The 21,177-nt window shown below is 42.0% G+C and overlaps 1 protein-coding gene across 3 annotated transcripts in view; it reads right to left on the reverse strand.

Moving 5' to 3' along the window:
* Pigu (phosphatidylinositol glycan anchor biosynthesis class U) overlaps nt 1-21,177 on the reverse strand; it is an 80,810-nt gene that overhangs the window by 38,274 nt on the left and 21,359 nt on the right. Inside the window, exons 3-6 of one of the 3 annotated variants that reach the window (XM_031372402.1) lie at nt 19,890-19,949; nt 18,495-18,557; nt 14,129-14,238; nt 11,362-11,462 (exon numbers count right to left, since the gene is read on the reverse strand). In XM_031372402.1, the coding sequence (XP_031228262.1) occupies nt 11,362-11,462; nt 14,129-14,238; nt 18,495-18,557; nt 19,890-19,949 (334 nt within the window). The remainder of the gene's footprint in view (nt 1-11,361; nt 11,463-14,128; nt 14,239-18,494; nt 18,558-19,889; nt 19,950-21,177) is intronic. The other 2 variants (XM_031372404.1, XM_031372403.1) reach the window with 2 other exon arrangements.

Below are 21,177 nucleotides of genomic sequence, written 5' to 3' on the forward strand. Positions count from 1 at the left end.
AAAAAAAAAAAAAAAAAAAAAAAAAGAAAAAATTGATAGATAGACTTCTGAAGTCCCATCTCATCGATCAGATTAAGCTCAAACTCCGAGAGCAAGCAGGACCCTCACCATCTGTGCTTTGTCTGTGTCCTCTCATCACTTGCCCACACACCTGCCTCCCACTTCCGCCACCACTGCAGTTGCTGCAAACATCACGCCCTTCCATTTGTGTGGCAGTGCTCATGCTATTCCTTCTGACTGAGCTCTTTTCCTGTCATCCCTCAGTGGCCGCAGAACCCACGCAGAGTTCACAAAAGTAGCTAGAGCTCACACTTGCTGCTCACTTACTAGGTGGCATGCATTGTGTAATGTCTACCTCAAGAAGGTGCCAGACTCAAAGAGGCCTTCAGGGAAACGGCACAACAGCTTGCGAAAGAACTTTCAGCTCACTTTCTTGTGACACATTCATTGTGATAAAATCCCATATTCTCCTCATTTCACACATGTAGAAACCCAGGCATAGACGTAAGGTTAAATACAGAACCAAAGGGCCCCAGTCCATCCTTTCAACTCCTGTGAAGGAGACCCGAGTAATGCCGTCTTGCCCTTTCTTCCCTGTCTGCCTTGGGAATTTCTCAAGGGCAGTAAGCCTTTCCTAATTCTGAGTCTCTTCCTTTTGCAGCACACACGACGAATGTGTAATTGACTGCGTGAATTGAACATCAATCGGTAATACATAAAAGAGCCCTTTAAAAGCAAGCACATAGCTGGAGGTGGTAGCGCACGCCTTTAATCCCAGCACTCGGGAGGCAGAGGAGGCAGATCTCTGAGTTCAAGGCCACCCAGCAAGGTCTACAGAGTGAGTGCTCAGATAGCCAGGACTACACAGAAAAACTCTGTTTCAAAGAAAAAAAAAAAAAAGAGGGTAATGTAACCTGAGAAACACAACACAAATCTACTTTAGAATGGATCAGATCCTACGAAAGAACAATTGAGAATTCAGAATGGTAGAGTCCTGTCATGAGGATGCTTTCTGGAATAAAATGATGACTGGATGGCTGATACAGCCAATGGCCTGGTGTCTGGATGGCTGAGGCCTGAAATCTGATGCCCTAGAGCCAATGGCCTGATGTCTGGGTGTGAGACAAGACAGGCATGGAGGTGCACAAAGACTTAGAAAGGGCTGGTAGGTTTTGAGGAAATCTAAAAAGGGTAAGAAGAATGAATAAGGCATCCAGTTAGGATATGTGGATGGCAAAGGGGCAGAGAAGATGGGAAAAAGTAAAAGGTGACCAAATATTTCAGACAAACTATGATAAGCAAACACCAGAGTCTGATGTGTCAAACATACACTGGGTGTCAAGGAGACGGGTGACTCAGCTATGTCCTCATGGAGCTCCCAGCAAACAGTACAAAATATAGGAAAGTGGTACATCAGAGGCAGGCCACACCCATCGGGATGCTGACACCTGAACTTTGAACAATGAGTGAGACCCAGCACCTAAGGAAACAGCACAGCAGAATGGGAGGATGTGAAGTAACAGTTCGCTAAGAATAGGCAGGATGCTAGCTAACAACAGGGGTTCTGGACGAGGACAAGTGACTCGGAGACTGGAGAATCAAAGAGTTCAAAGTTAATCTCTGATATAGAGTGAGTTCAAGGTCAGCCCAGACTACTTGAGATCCTGCCTCAAGACAAAACAAAAACAAAAAAGACATAGGAGTCATTAGTATAAAGATAAATGAAGTATAAAGATAAATTCTGAGTCCTGGTACCCAGATTAAGAGGCAGACGCTACCAGCATCCACAAGAGAAACCTCCCCCACTGCTTTTTTTTTTTTTGAGACAGGGTCTTCTGTCACTCAGGTTGGCCTTGGACTTGCAATGTAGTTGAGGATGGCCTTGAACTTCTGGTCTTCCTGTCTCTACTTTCCAAATGCTAGGTCCTCAGGCAGAGGCCACCACCTCTAGTTTATGAAGTGCTAGGGATTATATCAGCAAGACAAGCACTCTACCAACTGTGCTACGTCCCCAGCCCAGTTTTTATATTTTTGTATTACACCTGATATACTTACATTAACAGTTACAATCTACCATATAAAAATCACAACAAGCAGGCAGAAGTCAGAGCATGAAGGGCTTAGTTCCAAAAATAATCCAAAATAAATATATACGGGTCTATAACTGAAATGATGTCTAACCAGGAAGACTTGTGACAGAGGGATATGAGTTTTAGCCCAAATGATACAACTTATTAGTATTTGCAAGTGTAGCCTATATAAGCTCTAGGTTTCATGAGCAAAACTTCACCTTTGGCCTGATCACAGACAGAAACATTGGGATAAATTAGTTAAGAAGATATGGGACTAGCTGCTGTATCAGGGAATGGCATTACCCAATCTAACTCTGAATATGTTTTCCAACTCTGTATCAGGGTGGGGGCCAAAACAAGCCTCTGCAAGAAGGTGCCTCAGGGACTGCACCTTCCTGAGGGTTAGTGACACAACAGCAGGGCAGAGCAGGAGGAGACAGACAGACTCAAGAATGAGACAAGAAGCCAGTGGCTGGCTCAGGATATGGATGTGGCAAGAGATACATAGTCAGACACTGGGCCATAGACAGTGACCTATCCCAGGGCGGGCAGGCAGTGGGGCAGACTGGAGTACTTCTCCAAAGGCCGAGGTCCCACAGGACTATCAGAAAAGAAAATTGCACCAGCATCTGAGGCAACAGGAGGCAGAGGAAAGGCTCAGGGCAGACCCAGTACACTCACATCCCTTGCCAACTGGGCTTTTTTAACAGGGAAGGCTGTCTCAAAGCAGTCTAAGCATTCCAATGGGGAAAGTTTGTTCCAATAGAACTGTGAGCATGCCACATGCCATACATTGCAGGCTTTTCAGTCACTATCACACTCCATCTTATAGAACAGGAAGTGGAGGTACAAAGGGACATAAGCGATGTCCTTCCAGACCCCTCTGCACCACCATGCTGATCTCAGTCTATATCTGAACTATCACAAACGGAGGCCAGTGTGAGACTTTGTCTCAAAAAGCCAAAACAAGTAAGTGAAAGTGAATTATACTATCTTTAGTTTTACTGTTTACGCAATGCAACAGAAACAGGGCTTGAAGAATGTACAACTAATCCAGTTTTACTGAATGAACTATTACTAGGCACTGCTAATATCCTTGAAGAATCAAAGTAGTTCAGAGAGAATGCAACTAAGAGAGAATTCTTCAAATATTTTAATAGATTAGGAACGCTGTGGTAGTCTCTATTTATAGCAGGCAACAAATGTCCAGCACTAGGGAAGAGCCAGGCTTCAGAACAAACGTCTATGAGACATGGAGATGGGGGCAGGGTAGAGAAAGACTCGCTTTTTATTTAGTATAAATTTCTTTTATTCTTATCAAATGCTTGAATTACTCCTAATTTTTAAAATTAAAATGAAAATTACAAAGAAAATGACAAATATGTGTTTAATGTCTGTATTACTTTAGAAAGAACCCCAGCACACTAAATTCATGCCATGCTGGGAATTGAACCTATGGCTTTGTACATGATAAGGTAAGTACTCTGCCACATAAGCTACATGCCCAACCCTCTGTATTATTTTAGGATAGGCTCTCAAAAGAAGAATAAGTCAGGCATGGGGGCACAGGCCTTTAACCACAGCACTCAGGAACCAGAAGCAGACAGATAGATCTCTGTGAGTTCAAGGTCAACCTCATTTACATAGTAAGTTCCAGGCAGCCATAGCAATATAGAAAGACACTGTCTTAAAAACAAAAAGCAGAGTAAGTAAAAAATACAAACATTTTAAGAATACTGATAAATAGCCTCCCAGGAGGGTCATACAAACTTGTTAAGACGACTTGCAATGTTCATAAAATATTAAACAAAATTGTGTGCATAACATTTTAAAATGTCTACAAATTTATTCAACTGAAATCAAGTTATACAGTAAAAAGCCTCTCTGTGGAACTAAAACTATAGCTCTGAGATTTTCTTAGAACCATTTTCTCCCCAGGTTTAAAAAAATTTTACTTGTTATATCCACAGAAGAAGTATGGAAGCCACTGAAGAACTTGTGAGAGCTGTGTCCCTCCTTCCATCATGTAGGTCCTGGGAATCAAATTCAGACTGTTACCCGTGGTGGCAGGCTACCTCGCCTGCTGAGCCAACTTGCCAGCTCTTCCATGGAAGCCAGGCTGGCCTCAGACTCCTCACTATTTTGCTGGGGATGACCTTGGAATCCTGACTCTCATATGTCTACCTCCCAAACCTGAGATTACAGGCATGTGCTGCTATGACAGGCATTACTTTTAAATTTTTGAATCAGGGTCTAAGTTGGTTGGCTGGCCCTCTAGTGTACTATATAAGCAAAGGCAGCCCTTGAACTTATGACTCTATTGCCTTCAAGTTCTAAGTGGCTCTTTAAAGTGACATATCAATACTAACAAGAACAGTCATAATAATAATAAACAAAAGTGACATTTTCAGCACTGGTCGAGGTGATACATATCTGTATTCCACCTACTTAGGAGGCTGAACAAGACGGGTCCCTTGAACTCAAAAGCCTAAAGCTAACCTAGACAACTGCATAAGAGCTCTAATAAGGTTAAAACAAAGCAAAACAATTAGAAAGGTGACATTTCCCAAGGCAAGTGCTTCTGGTTGATGTAACATATGTCCTTTACTTTGGTGGACACTAGGTACCTTGGTAAGGGACAGCCTAGCTGAGCTTAGCATCTAGAGACAGAGACTGAGGCAAGGAATATAGACAGCAAAAAAATTTTTAAAAAAGATTTATTTACTTATTTTATGTATGTAAGTACACTGTAGCTGTTTTCAGACACACCAGAAGAGGGCACCAGACCCCATTACAGATGGTTGTGAGCCACCAGCCACCATGTAGTTGCTGGGAATTGAACTCAGGACCTCTGGAAGAACAGTCAGTGCTCTTAACTGCTGAGCCATTTCTCCAGCCCATAAAAACTATTGTTAAGAACTGTCTCTTGGGGCTGGTGAGATGGCTCAGCGGGAAAGAGCACTGACTGTTCTTCTGAAGGTCCTGAGTTTGGATCCCAGCAACCACATGATAGCTCACAACCACCCGTAATGAGATCTGACGCCCTCTTCTGGTGTGTCTGAAGATAGCTACAGTGTATTACGCCGGAGCAAGCAGGGCCGGAGCAAGCAGGCCAGCAGAAGTCCTGAGTTCATTTCCCAGCAGCCACACACATGATGGCTCAAGCTATAGTGTACTCATACACATAAAATAAATAAAATAAATCTTAAAAAAAAAAAAGAACTGTCTCTTGCAAAAATGACCACAACCTTCATAACTATATCAGAATTTCTTCACCACTGGAGATTGAAGCTAGGGGCTTTATGCCTGTTATACAAGAATTCTACCACTGAGCTATATCTCTGACCGTAATTATTATAAATAACCCAATAAATGAAACTAAAAGGCCTAAAGAAAGAACACCATAAGCAACCCAGAAGAAACAAAGCTCTTCTTTTTTTTAAAAATTTATTATTATATATAAGTACACTGTAGCTGTCTTCAGACTCACCAGAAGAGGGCGTCAGATCTCATTACAGATGGTTGTGAGCCACCATGTGGTTGCTGGGATTTGAACTCAGGACCTTCGGAAGATCGGTCCATGCTCTTAACCTCTGAGCCATCTCATCAGCCCCCAACAAAGCTCTTCTTATGAAGAGCTAAGTCATTCTTTTTTTTTTTTTTCATGTGTAAGAGGTTTAATTGAGAGAAAGAGGAAAGTAGTACAGAAAGAGAGGAGAGGGAGAGACCGCTACGTCATTCTTATGAGCTACCCTGCAAAAGGTTAGTACACTGTACATAAATGGTTCCAGGAGTATTCGTGATCTTACCAATGATTAAGCAGCAGTATTTGAAAATAAGAATTCCTATGATATTATAGGAATATATTATTATTATTATTATTATTATTATTATTATTATTACTTTTTTGGTTTTTCGAGACAGGGTTTCTCTATATAGCTCTGGCTGTCCTGGAACTCACTCTATAGACCAGGCTAGCCTCCAACTCAGAAATCCGCCTGCCTCTGCCTCCCAAGTGCTGGATTAAAGGCATATGCCACCACCACTCGGCAGAATATATTATAAAAATATAAGTTTAGCAACAAACTCTTAAGAAATTGTGAGATTCCATTTCTAGAACTGATTGTTAAGAAAATACCTGGTTGTGAAGGCAAAAAAATAATGCACAAGACGAAGCTGATTGCAGTATTATTTAAGTAGCTAAATTCCAGAAAAATCACCTAAATACTAAATATTAGAAACTGACTAAAGAATTTCTAAGTTGAGCATGGTAGTTGAAACACAACCATAACAGCACTCAGGAAGCTGAGGCATTCAGAATCAAGCTTGAGCTACATCATGAATTTGTAGTCTATCTGGTTAAACACCAAAACCTTTTCTCAAAAACAAACAAACAAACAGGCAATAAAGGGAGGAGAGTCCTGAAGAATTGGCCCAGTGATTAAGAGGACCCAAGTTCAATTTCCAGCACTCACAGCCATTGTAACTCCAGCTCCAAGGATCTTCTAAGTGCACAGCCCTTGTACTTAACCTTAAGAAGAATTTGCATATACTCGTTCACACAACGGACTAGTGCTCAGGAATAACAGACTCCAGCTGGTGAAAGTGGCACGCCTTTAATCCTAGCACTAGAGAGGCAAGGGCAGGTGGATCTCTGTGAGTTTGAGGCCACTCTGGTCTACAGAGCAGGTTTGAGGTCAGGGCTACACAGTGAGACTCTGCCTCAAAAAAAACCAAGAAACAAAAAACAAAACAAAACAAAAAAACCAAAATTTCAGATTGGGCTCTTGAGATAGCTCAACAAGGACAACATTTGACATACAACTCTGGTTACGTGAGTTCAACCCCCAGAGCCCACAGTGGAAGGTGAAAAACAAAGCCTAAAAGTTGTTTTCATACTCAAGTGTGCTGTGGCATGCACACACATGCTCACACATACTCAGACACATGATCAATACCATTTATAAAAATCAAAGTAAAGCGCAGATTACATCTGGATATGTCACTGTGAATCCCAGCACTCAGAAGACTAAAGAGAGAGGACTGTAGGTCTGAGGCAGTCTGGATGCAACTTGGGAAGGATTAGGAGGTGTGGCTTTGTTAGGGTAGGTGTGTCTCTGTGGCCTCTGAGGTTTCAAAGTGTGCTCTCTGCTTCCTTTCCTGGGTCTGGATGTAAGCTCTGAGCAGCTCGTCCAGCTCCATGCCTGCTGTCTGCTGCCATACTCCTGCCATGATGGTGAAGGACTCTCATACCTTTAGAACCACAAGTCTCAAATAAACATTCTCTTTGATAAGTTACCTTGGTCATGGTGTTTTGTCATAGCAACAGGAAAGTGACTAATATAAAACAAACCAACAGACAACATGCCCGTTGGTATATATATGGGACCATGTTACTAGCTTCAGTTCTGCCCCCTCCCTACACCCAGGCTGTCAACTTTACATCGCCTTCCATGGCGAACAAGAAAGATGCTTTCCACCCAGCAGTGGTGGCGCACGCCTTTAATCCCAGCATTCGGGAGGCAGAGGCAAGTGGGTTTCTGAGTTCGAGGCCAGCCTGGTCTACAGAGTGAGTTCTAGGACAGCCAGGGCTATACAGAGAAACCCTGTCTCAAAAAAACAAAAAAAGAAAGATGCTTTCCCATGGTTTTTTGTTTTGTTTTTCTGTTTGTTTTTGTTTTGTTTTTTTTAGTTAGGATCTCACTGTAACTCAAACTGGCCTAGGACTCATTATTAACAGACAAGGCAGGCTGGTGAGATGGCTCAGCGGGTAAGAGCACTGTCTGCTTTTCTGAGGGTCCTGAGTTCAAATCCCAGCAACCACATGGTGGCTCACAACCATCCATAATGAGATCTGACACCCTCTTCTGGTGCATCTGAAGACAGCTACAGTGTACTTATTTATAATAATAAATAAATCTTTGGGCCAGAGCAAGCAGGGACTGAGCAAGTGGGGTCTACCACAGTGAGCAGAGGTCCTAAAGTCAATTCCCAACAACCAGATGAAGACTCACAACTATCTGAACAGCTATGGTGTATACTCATATACATAAAATAAATAAATACATCTTAAAAAAAAAAAACAGACAAGGCTATCCTTTAATTTGTAGCAATCCTCCTGCCTCTGACTTCTGGGTACTAAAATTATAGGCACATGTCACCATAACTGGACCTTATGTTATATTTTGATTAATGGGATATTAATATAGACGATGCTATCAGAAACTTTAAAAAGTCATGCCTGATTGGACTTGATGTCTATTATGCTTCTCCCATTCCTAGAAAAACAAGATGTCTAAGTTAGTACCCTCATGCAGGAGGATGGCAGACATACAGAGTGGGGCCCTACCTAAATTAGCAAATGCCAGCCAGCTACTGATGTACAAATGACCCATAGTGAAACTGATGGCAAGTCACATACACATAGATAGCCGATTTATAGGATCAGCTGTGACAAAGTGCCATGACCAAGGCAACTGAAAGCACAGCTGTTTTTATGGCTGTTTTAATTGAGTCTGGGGTGGTCTTGTTAAATAACCTTTTATTTGGGGCTGGTGGGCAGGACAACAGAAAGGATCTCACTACAGAGCTCTGGTTATTCTGGAACTCAATCTGTCTATCATCCTGGCCTTGAATTCACAAAACTCCACCTGCCTCTACTTCTCAAGTACGGAGATTACAGACATGTGTCACCACACCTGGCAAAATAGTACTTTCTGTGGCACTATTTATTATATATAGTACCTAAAAGTCTGAAAGAAAATTGGGAGAAAACTAGAAATATATAACCCATATGGAAATGGGAAAATTTTTCAGTCAAAATGGCAGATCAATCACATATATTGTACTTTATCTCACTGAAATGACAGCATATAAATAAAACTAGAATTAAACCACCAAGAATAGATTATAGCAAAAACATTCTTTTTAAAGTGTTAACTTTACTTTTATCTTATGTGTATAGGTGCTCTGCCTGCATGTATGTCTGTGTACCATGTGTGTACAGTGTCGGTAAGGTTCAGAAGAAGACACTGGATCCATGGGGGCTGGAGTTACAGATGGTTGTGAAGACACCATGTGGGTGCTGGGAATGCAACTCAGGACCTCTGGAGAGCAGCCAATGCTCTTAACTGCTGAGCCATCTTTCTAGCCCCCCTTCCCCCCACCAATTTTTAAAAACTGGGTATAGTGACAAACACCTCTATCTCCAACACTGGGGAGATAAAAGGCATTGTAAAGGCAGTATGGGCTACAAATTGAGTTCTAGACCAACCTAGGGTACAAAGTGAGACTCTGTCTCAAAGAAACAAAAATGTACATTCGAGGGCTAGAGAGATGGCTCAGCAATCAAATGGTGACACATACCTACAATGCCAGTACTTGAGAGGCAGAGGCAGGCAGATCACTGAGAGTTCAAGGCCAGCCTAGTCTACATATTGAGTTCTAAGCCAGCCAGGGCTGCAGAATGAGACCCTGTCTCAAAACAACAAGCAAGCAAACAAGACACCTCAATGGGGAAAGGTACTTGTGAAAATCTGATGACCCAAATTCCATCCCAGAATCCACAAAAATGTCGGAGAGAAGCAGAGTGATCCTCTGCCATACACATGTGAGCCACGCATGGCATGTGTGTCCCTACGAACACATCATACACACACATAATAACATTTATGTTATTTAATAAAATTAAATGTTATATTATAATTAATTTAATAAAATTAAAAACAAAAATGAGGGGCTGGCGAGATGGCTCAGTGGGTAAGAGCATTGACTGTTCTTCTAAAGGTCATGAGTTCAAATCCCAGCAACCACATAGTGGCTCACAACCACCCATAATGAGATCTGACACCCTTTTCTGGTGTGTCTGAAGTCAGTTACAGTGTACTTAAATATAATAATAAATAAATCTTTGGGCCAGAGCAAGCAGGGACTGAGCGAGCGAGCAAGCAGGGTTGACTGAAGCAAGCAAAGGTCCTGAAAAAAATTCAGTTCCCAGCAACCACATGAAAGGCTCACAGCCATCTGTACAGCTACAGTGTACTCATATACATAAAATAAGTAAATAAATCTTAAAAACAAACAAACCAATAATGAAACAAAAATAAGTCCAGGAAAAATAAAACTAGAACAATCACATAGACGGAAGCAAAAGTAAGCATAGAAAATAAAGTAATAATAGTCGCTGCTTCGCCCAGCAGTGAGTGATATACAGTGCCATGAAATCTAAGTTTTAAGCACAGATTAATTTATTTATTGGTGCTCCAGTTTTAAGGCAAGAGCTTATCCATGCATGCTAAGTACACATTACCACACGCCACTCACTCAACCCAACTACTGATTTAATCAAAACCGAAATATAAGAAAATCAAACAAAGAGGAAGCAGAAATATTGGTATAAAAGTCCTATAAGAAATCTCCACTTCTCATAATGGAACACAATTAAAAATGCCTAAAATGGGGCTGGTGAGATGGCTCAGTGGTTAAGAGCACTGACTGCTCTTCTGAAGGTCCTGAGTTCAAATTCCAGCAGCCATATGGTAGCTCACAACCATCCGTAATGAGATCTGATGCCCTCTTTTGGTGTGTCTAAAGACAGCCACAGTGTACTTACATAATAATAAATAAATGTTAAATAAAAATAAAATTTTAAAAAAGAAGTGAATGTTTGAAAAAAAATGTCTAAAATGTTCCATTCATAAGACACAGAAGTAATGTATAGCAAAGTATTGCTCCAAAGAAGCTGACCTAGCCAGAAGTGATGGCTCAGGCTGTCACACCAGCCCTGGGAGGTGGAGGCAGGAGGATTAGTAGTTCAAAGTCATCCTCCCTAGCCTGACTCACAACAACAAAGGCTGGCCTTGACATCTTACAGACAGGACTGACTCTTCCTTCTTTTTGTCCTGCATCATTACAACAGGGGAGACAACAGTAACAAAGCTGGGCTAGAGTTACAGAAGACTGACTGACGTTCTCATATAATTTGTTTGCAACTCTTGAAAAATTATGTCAGTGATTCTCTGAGTGGTAGATTTTTAGGACTTTGCCTTTTTTCTCTTGGTTTATCTAAATTTTCTATAATAATCTTATGTTATTTGTATGTAATTTTTTTTAAAAAATGTATTTTTTTTTCTTTTTGAGACACGTTTTTACTTTACAGTAAAGGCTGGCCTTGAATTCCAGACCCTTCTGTGTCAGCCTCCCAGATACGACATAAGTATGTGCTACCATGTCAGCTTGTGCACGCATGTAACAAACCCTTTATCTTTCACATTCTTCTTGGATGCCTTACCTTTTATTGTGGTCAAAATGAAGAAAGCAATGAGGGTGTTGTTGATGGCGCAGGTAGACTTGGCAACACAAGACAAGATTGTGTAGGGGTTTAGGAGATAGCTAGGGAAAACACATAGATTTGTCATTAGTAAATCCAACCAATGGACCAGAATGTCCTGGCCACCACAACCATCAAATTCAACTCATTTATGAAATGGAAGAAAACTCCTTAGAAAAACATCCCAAATAGAAGAGGATAAAGTGGGATTGGGTGAATAAAGGCACCCAACACTGTAATACACACACACACACACACACACACACACACAAAACTGTCATGTTTCTATTTAAGAATCACAAAGCTCCTAGAAACTAGCAAAAATATTCTCATTTTTATTTTGTTTTCAGTGGTTTTATTTTGCATCGTTATGTGGTTTGGGGTCTTATGTAGCACAAGCTGGCCTTGAGCTGGTGATGACCCTGCATTCCCAACCCTCTGGCTTCCACCTTGTCACTGCTGGGATCTCAAGCATGTACCACCTGGCCAGCAACATTATCCCACTTTTGTAGATGAGGAAACTTAGCCTCAGTGACTAAATATCTTGTTCAAGTTTTTAAAGCTATTAAATACACTAAAAAATCAGGTCTTCCTGGTTCTAAAGCCAGCATTCTTTCTAATAAGCCTTCTTCATAGACAAGCAGTATCTCCTGAGCCAGACCCACCAACAAAGTATCCTCTTAATTCTACAAGTTAGTTGGCACAGAACCTCCCAGGACACCTTGACTTCCTATTATAAAAGAGGTAAACTGGAGTCTTTCCCCGCTAAGGTAGGAAGGAATGGAATCAGAAAATGAACCTAAAGTGGTTTTGAGTTGGAAAGCCTTACACAGCCAGAATGGATTCTCTTTATTTATTTTTGTCCTGCTTCTATGAAAAAAAAATCTACATCAGCTAAAATGAAAACAAATAAAAATAATAGTAAAGCAAAACCAGCTGTAATCAAGACCAGAGGAAATACAGAAGAAAATATGACACAAAGCTAGGAAAACCAAAGAGCTACAGCTGTGGTACAATAACCAGACTCAGACTAGTCTACAGCTGTACAATAACCAACCTGAGACAAGTGTACAGCTGTACAATAACAGCTTCAGACTGGTCTACAGCTTTACAATAACAGCTTCAGACTGGTCTACAGCTGTACAATAACAGCCTCAGACTGGTCTATAGCTGTACAATAACAGCTTCAGACTGGTCTACAGCTGTACAATAACAGCCTCAGATCTGGCTGAGTTTCCCAGCAGACAAAGGAAGAAAGGCCTGTTACATAATTCTGATTATCAGAAAAGAAGAAACACACCAGTGTCTTAGAAAAAGATTATAATAATTGTTCACAAGACCTTAAATCTAATACTACCTCCTAGGCATATAAGATTAGTAGTTCTAAAACCAAACGCCTAGAAGCTCTTGGGGGTTTGGTGTGTTTTTGGTTTTTGGTTTTCCCAGCAATCAGACTTGTTACACAACCTTTAAAGAAATGGCTGCTGCTATTATGAAACTACCCTGGGGGGATACAAGAGTCTATAAGGATTCATTATGTTGCTAAACCTTTGGTCCTATTAAAGTAGTTCCCATCAAATTTCTGAAATATGTAGTTGAGAACAGATATACCAAAATTATCTCATAGGAGAAAAAAACAGAAAACCATTTCTGAGTAGTGGGCGACACTGAAGAAGCAGCTGCCTAGACATCTGCCCAGAATACTGAATAGGAAATCCATACACAGAGCAAAGTACAAAGCTCCTACAAAGTAGCCCACCCCCGGATACCTAAGCGGGCAGCAAACTCACTGTGTCGGTGAAGCTGACCTTGAACCTCTGATCTCCCTGCCTACTGTTCCCAAGTGGAAGGATGACAGACAAGCACCACAGCACCCAGTTTATTCACTGTTGAGGATCAAACCCAGGACCTTGTATGCTATGCAAGCAAGCTCCCAACCAAGCTCGCTCCACAGACCCTTGTTTTCTGATATGGAATACTGCTATGTAGCACAGATTAGCCTCAAACTCAGCAGTCCTCTCTCCTTAGGCCCTGTGGTTGGGATCACAAACATGTGACAATATGCCCAGCTTCTATTTCTAAAAAGTTTTAAGGACATGTTTTTCCATGAGGAAATTTATGTTTTGTTTAGTATGTGTTCCTAGGAACTGGCATGTTATTAATATCTGATGGCTACTGGCTGATTAAATAATTCATTTTGCCTATCTCAGAAATACAGATGAGAATGATCTGAGAGGATCATACTCACTGGTGCATTAATTACTCCTAGAGAATTCTTTCTTAAAGTATCAGCTGCTGCCACTCTTCCAAGCTGATCACCTAGCCCAGTTTTCCAAATTATAAACAGGGAACTAAATTGTACATGAAATACAGAAGCTATATGAAACAGCAGCACATAAAGACCAAAATTTTATCCAATACACCACTAATCAAGAACGACAATTTTTAAGAAACACTAGATACAATCAGGTTGGAGCCCAGGCCAGCACTGAGTCAGAAGTCCTTTGTGAAGACTTTGATTGTGCATGTCCCTGTGTGAGTCTTTGTCTCAACAGAGACAGAATGGCTCTGTCTCTCTAGCTGGCCAAAACCCTAATTGTGCAAGAGAAGTACAGCAAATACTTGATGACTAAGACTGGAAATCTCTACAACTACAACATGGGAGAGTCTCATCAGATTTTCCTTGCATTTGTTGACACTGAGTTCTGATTTGAGGGGGAGTACTTACAACAGGGCCACTTTCAGAGGGATGTAGCGCATTTCCATAGGGGTTCGGATGAGTTCGGCCACATCTGGGGCATACAGGTCCAGCTCTAGGAGAAGTTTCTGCTTTTTAAACTAGAGGTGGGAGAGGGTACACAAGACACATAAGACAGATGATTTGCCATTGCTTTCAGAATGAAGACAAAAACCTTTGCCGTGGTCCGCACCACAGTCTGTCCTCTCCAGGCTCTCCAGGCTCCTCAGACTCAGTCCCCACCTAAGTCCACCAAGTCCCAGCACATGAGTAGGTTCCTCATGCTCCCAGAACCCCCCTAGCTGACTCCCACACAGCCTGAAGAGCTCAGCTCCAGCTTCCCTTCCCAGGAAGGTGTGCACTCCTTTAGGTGTGCATACACATTCTACTATAAACACTCTGTCTCGGCAGTACTTCTGACTGACTCCTGACCGACTGATGCCTGGCTCCTCCCTGGAGTCTAAGTTCCACAAGGGTTTGAATTACTTCATTTGCTCTCTGTGTATGCCTAACACTTAGCACAGTGGGCAAATGAATGGATTAATGTATGGCCAAGCCACTTAGTCACTCTGGAGGGTACCATCAGTGGTAGCAAGGCTTGAAAGTCCCATCAGTAAAACACGTTCAAGCAGCTTCAATGACACAGATGGACGCACGGTGTCCCAGGCTCCCTGTCTCATTCCTGTCTCACAGGCTGATTTGTTTGGTCTTCTTATATACTTGCATAGGGGAGTGTGAAGGAATTATGATGGGAAAGGGAACTGGGACGGCTGGTGAGCTAGAGTTAGGACACAGTCACACTGGGGTGGAGAGCTCTTTGTTCTCCCTGATGGATCCCAACAAATTCTTGGGTGTGAGTTCCAAAAACAAAACATCATTGCAGATAAGGGCAGTTTAGGCTAATGTCACTTTTGCAAAAATCAACTGGCTACCATCAGTAGCATTCATATCCCACAGGCTGACAGGCTGGCTGTGAAGTGCCCTCAGAACCAGTTTTCAAGGATGCTATGCAGACTACAGGGATAAAGTCTCAAATCCTACCAAGACAAATGTCCCCAGACTATGGAGTAAAGATCCTTGTAACAAATGGAGACTTCTTAAAGTGTAATTTTTATTTATTCTTTGATACATCAGGCATGTACATAATGATATTTAACCATATCCAGCCCCCACTGCTCTCTTATAGACTGGTCACTCACTCCTGCTATACTTTGTCCCAACACATCCCTCGCTACTTTCTTTTATGTATTTGGGTGTCTTGCTAGCATGTCTCTGTGAACCACATGAGTGCCCCAGCCCCTAAAGACCAAAAGAGGGCTTTGTATCCCCAAGAACTGGAACTTTGAACAGTTGTGAGCTGCCATGTGGGTGCTGGGAATTGAACCTGAGTTCTCTGAAAGAGTAATCAGTGCTCTTAACCACTGAGCCATATCTCTAGAACCTCTCTTTCTTTCTTTCTTTTTTTGTTTTGTTTTTTCAAGACAGGGTTTTTCTGTGTAGCCCTGGCTGTCCTGGAACTCACTCTGTAGACCAGGCTGGCCTGGAACTCAGAAATCCAACTGCCTCTACCTCCCAAGTGCTGGGATTAAAGGCACGCATCACCACTGCCTGGCAAACCTCTCTATTTTCATGTGCGTGTGTGCATGCTTGTGTGTCTGTATGTGTCTGTGTGTATATGAGAGAGAGAGGAAGAGAGAGAAACCGAGAGACCAGTTGAGTTTAATTAGAGTTACTTGCATGAGCATGGGTGGGAGGCATTACTTAGTGGAGCATGACCGACTTGCCAGTGATGATAATACTGAAGAAGGTGACTCCTCCTCCTTTACAAAGCAGGGCCTTTCAGGAATATATTTACTGATATTCTACCTAAATCAATAGCTAGGTGTAGTGGCATACACCTGTAACCCCAGCACTCAGGAGGTAGCCTGATTAAGGCTATATAATTAGTTCTAGGCCAGTCTGAACTACATATAGGAACTCTGCCTAAAAAACAACAGGGCCAACAAGAGGGCTCAGAAAGTGAAGGAACTTGTTATCAAGTCCAATAGCTTGCGTTCAATCCATGAGATCAACATAGGGGAAGAAGAGAACCAATACCTGCAAGTTGTACTTTCCATGTACACTATCATGAGGGCACACACATAAGGCTCAGAGTAGTAGACTGTCTCCCATACATAAGACCCTGGGCCTTATTCTACACACTGGAAAAGGAAAACATTAGAGCAGTGTATGATGCGGTAGCAGCACTAAGAGCTGCTGCTTTCAGCACTCATATGAAGGTGGGACATACCTGCAAACTAAGGGATGAATCACCAAGATCACAAATTCTAGGTCCACTTGAGCTATGTACCAAGACCCTGTCTCAAACCATACAAACAAAAGGGCTGAGGATATGGCTCAGTCATAGATCACTGGCCTTGGAGTTGATTCCCAGCACTACAAAACCAAACCAAAACAAAAGATCTGGCATTCAAAATGAGGTCATTTCTGACAGTTTAAATCAACCACACTCTAAGCAAGAGATCCGATATCATAATAATCTGAACTCTGGAAATAGGGAAACAAAAATTTTTAAAATTTTAATTCAGTCTTGAGGACAAGAGCATACCTTGGTACACTAAGAAATAGCATAGTGAGGTGAGCGTGGTGGTATATACTATAATCCTAGCACTTGGGATATACAGGCAAGAAGATTAAAAGTTCAAGGTTGTCCTGGACTACCAAGTAAGAGCCTGTCTCAAAAACAGGAACAAAAAAAAACAAAAACAAAAAAACAAAGTAACTTCCCCCCCCCAACACACACACAGCTGGAGAGGGGGCTGGAGAGATTACTTGGTTAAGAGCACTTGCAGAGGACTTGAATTCCAGTCTCAACACCCACATGGTGATACACAATTGTCTGTAACTCCAGGTCCATGGTATCTGACACCCTATTCAGACCTCCGCAGGCACCAGGCACACATGTATCCTCTCAGAAGCCTGGACAAGGAGAATGGTACCAAGATGCAATTCTCCTTGGCTCTTATTTGATTAGGAATACACTTTACATCAATACTTTTTTCACGCCAGGCAGTGGTGGCGCACGCCTTTAATCCCAGCACTTGGGAGGCAGAGGCAGGAGGATTTCTGAGTTCGAGGCCAGCCTGGTCTACAGAGTGAGTTCCAGAACAGCCAGGGATACAGAGAAAAACCCTGTCTCAGAAAAAAAACCCAACAACCTCTTTTTCACTAATGTATTTGTATGGAGGAGCTCACATGCGCATGGCATGCTCATGGAGAGCAGAAGTGCACTTTCTGGAGTCAGTTTCCTTCCATCGTGTGGATTCCAGGACTGAACTCAAGTTGCCAAGATTAGCAGCAAGCATGTTTATAGACTAGGCAATCTTGCCAGCCCAATATGCCAAAATTTTTAATTAAGATTATTCTTTTAGGACTGGGGAGTGCGGTTTGGTAGGATGGCACTTGCCTAGCATTTTCCAAGGCCCTGCTTTCACTCTCCAACCCCCAAATTACTGTCTGAAGGAAAACAGATTTATCAACAATGGGAATCCAATTTTACTTCAAGAGGTCTAATACAGTGAGTTAAAGGCTATGTTCATTTCCCCTTTGAAAAAATTAACGGATAAAAGGGAAGACTTTTAAATTTTTATTTTAGGGGTTAGAGAGACAGTGCAGTGATTAAGAGCACTTGTTCATGCAGAAGACCCAGGTTTAATCCCCAGCATCTATGTGGTAGCTCACAAGTTTCCATCTCTGCAGTTCCAGGGGATCCAACGTCTTTTGGCTTCCAGGGCACTGCATGCATGTGGTATACAGGTATACATGCACACAAAATACCCCACAGAAAATAATAAAATTAAATTAAAAAAGAAATACAATAAAATTTTATTTAAGATAGTATATCATTAATCCCAGGCTAGACACAAGCTGGAATAGAGCAGAGAATGACCCTGCAGTTCTCATACAGCCTTTACCTCCCAAGCGCTGGGACTACAGGTGTGAGCCAATACAAACATGTCCTCTCCCTCTCCTCCCTCTCCCCCTCTCTCTCTGAAGTGTGTGTGTGTCTACATGTGTTTGTGAGTGTGTGGTAGTGTACATGTCACCACACATAAGTAGAGGTCAGAGGATGACTTCCAGGAATCGTTTCTCTCCTTCCACCATGTTGGCCCTGGAAACAGAACTTACCTGAGGCTTGCTGGCAAAGGCCTTAATCCAATGAGCCATCTCACCAGCCCCACTTAACTCCTTACCATTTTTACATAGTTGGATCTTTAAGTACATGACTTTTGATTCTTTGCAATAATAAGTGAGTTTCCAAATGCCACCAGCTTTGTCCTACCCACTAATGACTCACCACAACTTTATTGAAGTCCTGAATTGCAAAATACAGGGCAATAGCAGTGAGGGCATCTGTTATCTGTCAAGAGAAGGAGGAGTAAGAGGAAACAGAACCAGGTCAGTTCAGGATACCGGATGCTACCAGGCCTGAAGAACTGTGAGATGGTATTGCACCCACTACCCAGTACCAAACGCACAGTAAGGCCAGGCTTACTTAGGACAAAAAATGCCCCGGACTATTATCCAGTCAGTCTGATGGCCATATCTTTAGAATAGCAAATTAAATGAAAAGAAGACAGGCATTGCAGTTAACCCCTGTAATCCCAGAAGGCTGAGGAGCTCAAGATTAGCCTAGATTACATAATGAGACTGTTTCAAAAAACCAAACAAAGACATATATATGTATGTTTTTGTACAAAGGTAAATGGGAGTAACCATTGATCTGTAAGCATCAGGTATGCCAAGTGCCTCACACATCCCAAATCTTAAAGAAATAGCAGTCAATAAAATTAAGGAAGACTAGCCAGGCGGTGGTGGCACGTGCCTTTAATCCCAGCACTTGGGAGGCAGAAGCAGGCGGATTTCTGATTTCAAGGCCAGCCTGGTTTACAGTCAGCCTGAGTTCCAGGACAGCTAGGGCTACACAGAGAAACCCTGTCTCAAAAAACCAAAAAAAAAAAAAAAAGACAGGGCTTCTCTGTGTAACCCTGGCTAGGCTGGCCTCAAACTCAAGAGATTCACATACCTCTGCCTCCTGAATGCTGAAATTAAAGGTATGTGCCACCACCACCTGCTAACTTATAACTAGCAATATTTTATATCCTGACCCATATTTTCAACTCCAGACTAATGTTTGAACTAATGCTCTCAAAACTTGCCCTGTCATCTCAATCTTCAATTCTTGTCTTCGAAAGCCTCTTCAGCCCCCTCAGAATATATTGGCAGAATGCTTAGGAAACTCAGGATGGCCTCCAAATTGGCACAATTAAAGCCAACCATAGAATTTTGGGGCTACAAAATTGAAGACTACAATATCCAGAAACCAAAGAGTCAAGTCCCCACCTATTCCTCATACTCCATACCACCACCCCAAAGCCAGGGGCCAGACTAAAGATATTAAGGCTTGGCACTGGCTTTCTGAAACTCCACTTCCTGTTTTTCCTTTCCTTTTTTTTTTTTTTTTATTTTTTTTTTTCCTTATAGACCAGGGTCTCATGATACAACCCTGGCTGGCCTGGAACCTGCTAGGACCAGGCTGGCCTCAAATTCACAAAGATCCACCTGCCTCTGCCTCCCAAGTGCTACGATTAAAGGCACATGCCAGCACACCCAGCTCTTTATTTTCTCAAAAACAAACTGTAAATACAAATCTGTATATATAGATATTGATTTTCTCTGGAAAGATACTTACCATAAATACCAATTCTGCATAGTCAATTAGGAAATGAAAGAGGTATATTATTAATGGAGTCTGTAGGAAAAAAACAAAGATGAAAAAAATTAAGTTAAACCTTAATATAATTTATTAATTTCCAAACTGGGGATGGGGAAAATCTTATTCAGCTAGAACATCTGGTTCTTACTGCAACAGTATCCTGTACTAATCAAAAAACGTAGCATCCTGAATCACATGTGAAGTAATAAAGTGAAAAACAAAGTTCTGGGAATGTAGAAATAAAGTAAAATAAGAGAGCCATAAGCAGCAAGCCGTGTAGAAATAAAGTTTTACAGTAGCAAGCAGCAGCTTCAGCCATTTGGCTAAGTATTTTCTGAGAAGCACTAAGAAGCTGTGTTTCAGAGATAGCCAAGGACATTCTGTAAAAACAATGTTCTGATGGTCAGAATGTTGAGACAGAATGACCAGGCCATTCTGACCAAGTAAGGCCAAAACAAAAATAACTGGTGGTCACAATGATGTTAAGATCCATAAAAACAAGATTAGCAATTCGAGAAAGAGCCCCCCAACCCCTTCCTATGGTGAATTTCAAAAAAGACCACAAACTGTCACCCTGACCTTGCTGATGACAATCCCCTCCTACCACCTAGTTACTCAGCCCCTTCCCAGAGACTTTTCAAGGCCAGGTACAGAGCTGGATAGGAAAGTTGGCTGACTAAGCCAAGAACAGCCCCCTGAGCAAGCCAACCAACCAATGCCTGATGAGATCCTTTGTCCTGTGTCCCAACAACCAGAGTAAGCCAGCTAGCCCTGTTGCAGGAATCAGGCAAATGGCTGAAGCTGCTGCTTGCTACTGTAAAACTTTATTTCTACAGTGCTTGCTGCTTATGGCTCTCTTATCTTACTTTATTTCTACATTCCCAGAACTTTGTTTTTCACTTTATTACTTCACATGTGATTCAGGATGCTACGTATTTTGCCCTCTGTAAAGTATAAAAGATGTCTGCTTCTGAGTTCGGGGTTGACCCCACCCCAACTCCCGTGAGGGTGGGCAACCCCGTGTACGTGGATCAATAAACCTCATGTTATTGCAACGATCTACTGTCAATCTGTGTTCTCTGGGTTGAGCCAAGTTTACTACAATGGTATCACTGAAAATGTCAACAGAACACAGAGGAAATAACAAAACTTGATGTAAGTTAGAAATTTGCCTGGCAGAGGCAGACGGATTTCTGAGTTCAAGGCCAGCCTGGTCTACAAACAGAGTGAATTCCAGGACAGCCAAGGCTATACAGAGAAACCC

This window comes from Mastomys coucha, unplaced genomic scaffold, assembly GCF_008632895.1.
Source record: "Mastomys coucha isolate ucsf_1 unplaced genomic scaffold, UCSF_Mcou_1 pScaffold15, whole genome shotgun sequence".
Classification (NCBI taxonomy): domain Eukaryota; kingdom Metazoa; phylum Chordata; class Mammalia; order Rodentia; family Muridae; genus Mastomys; species Mastomys coucha.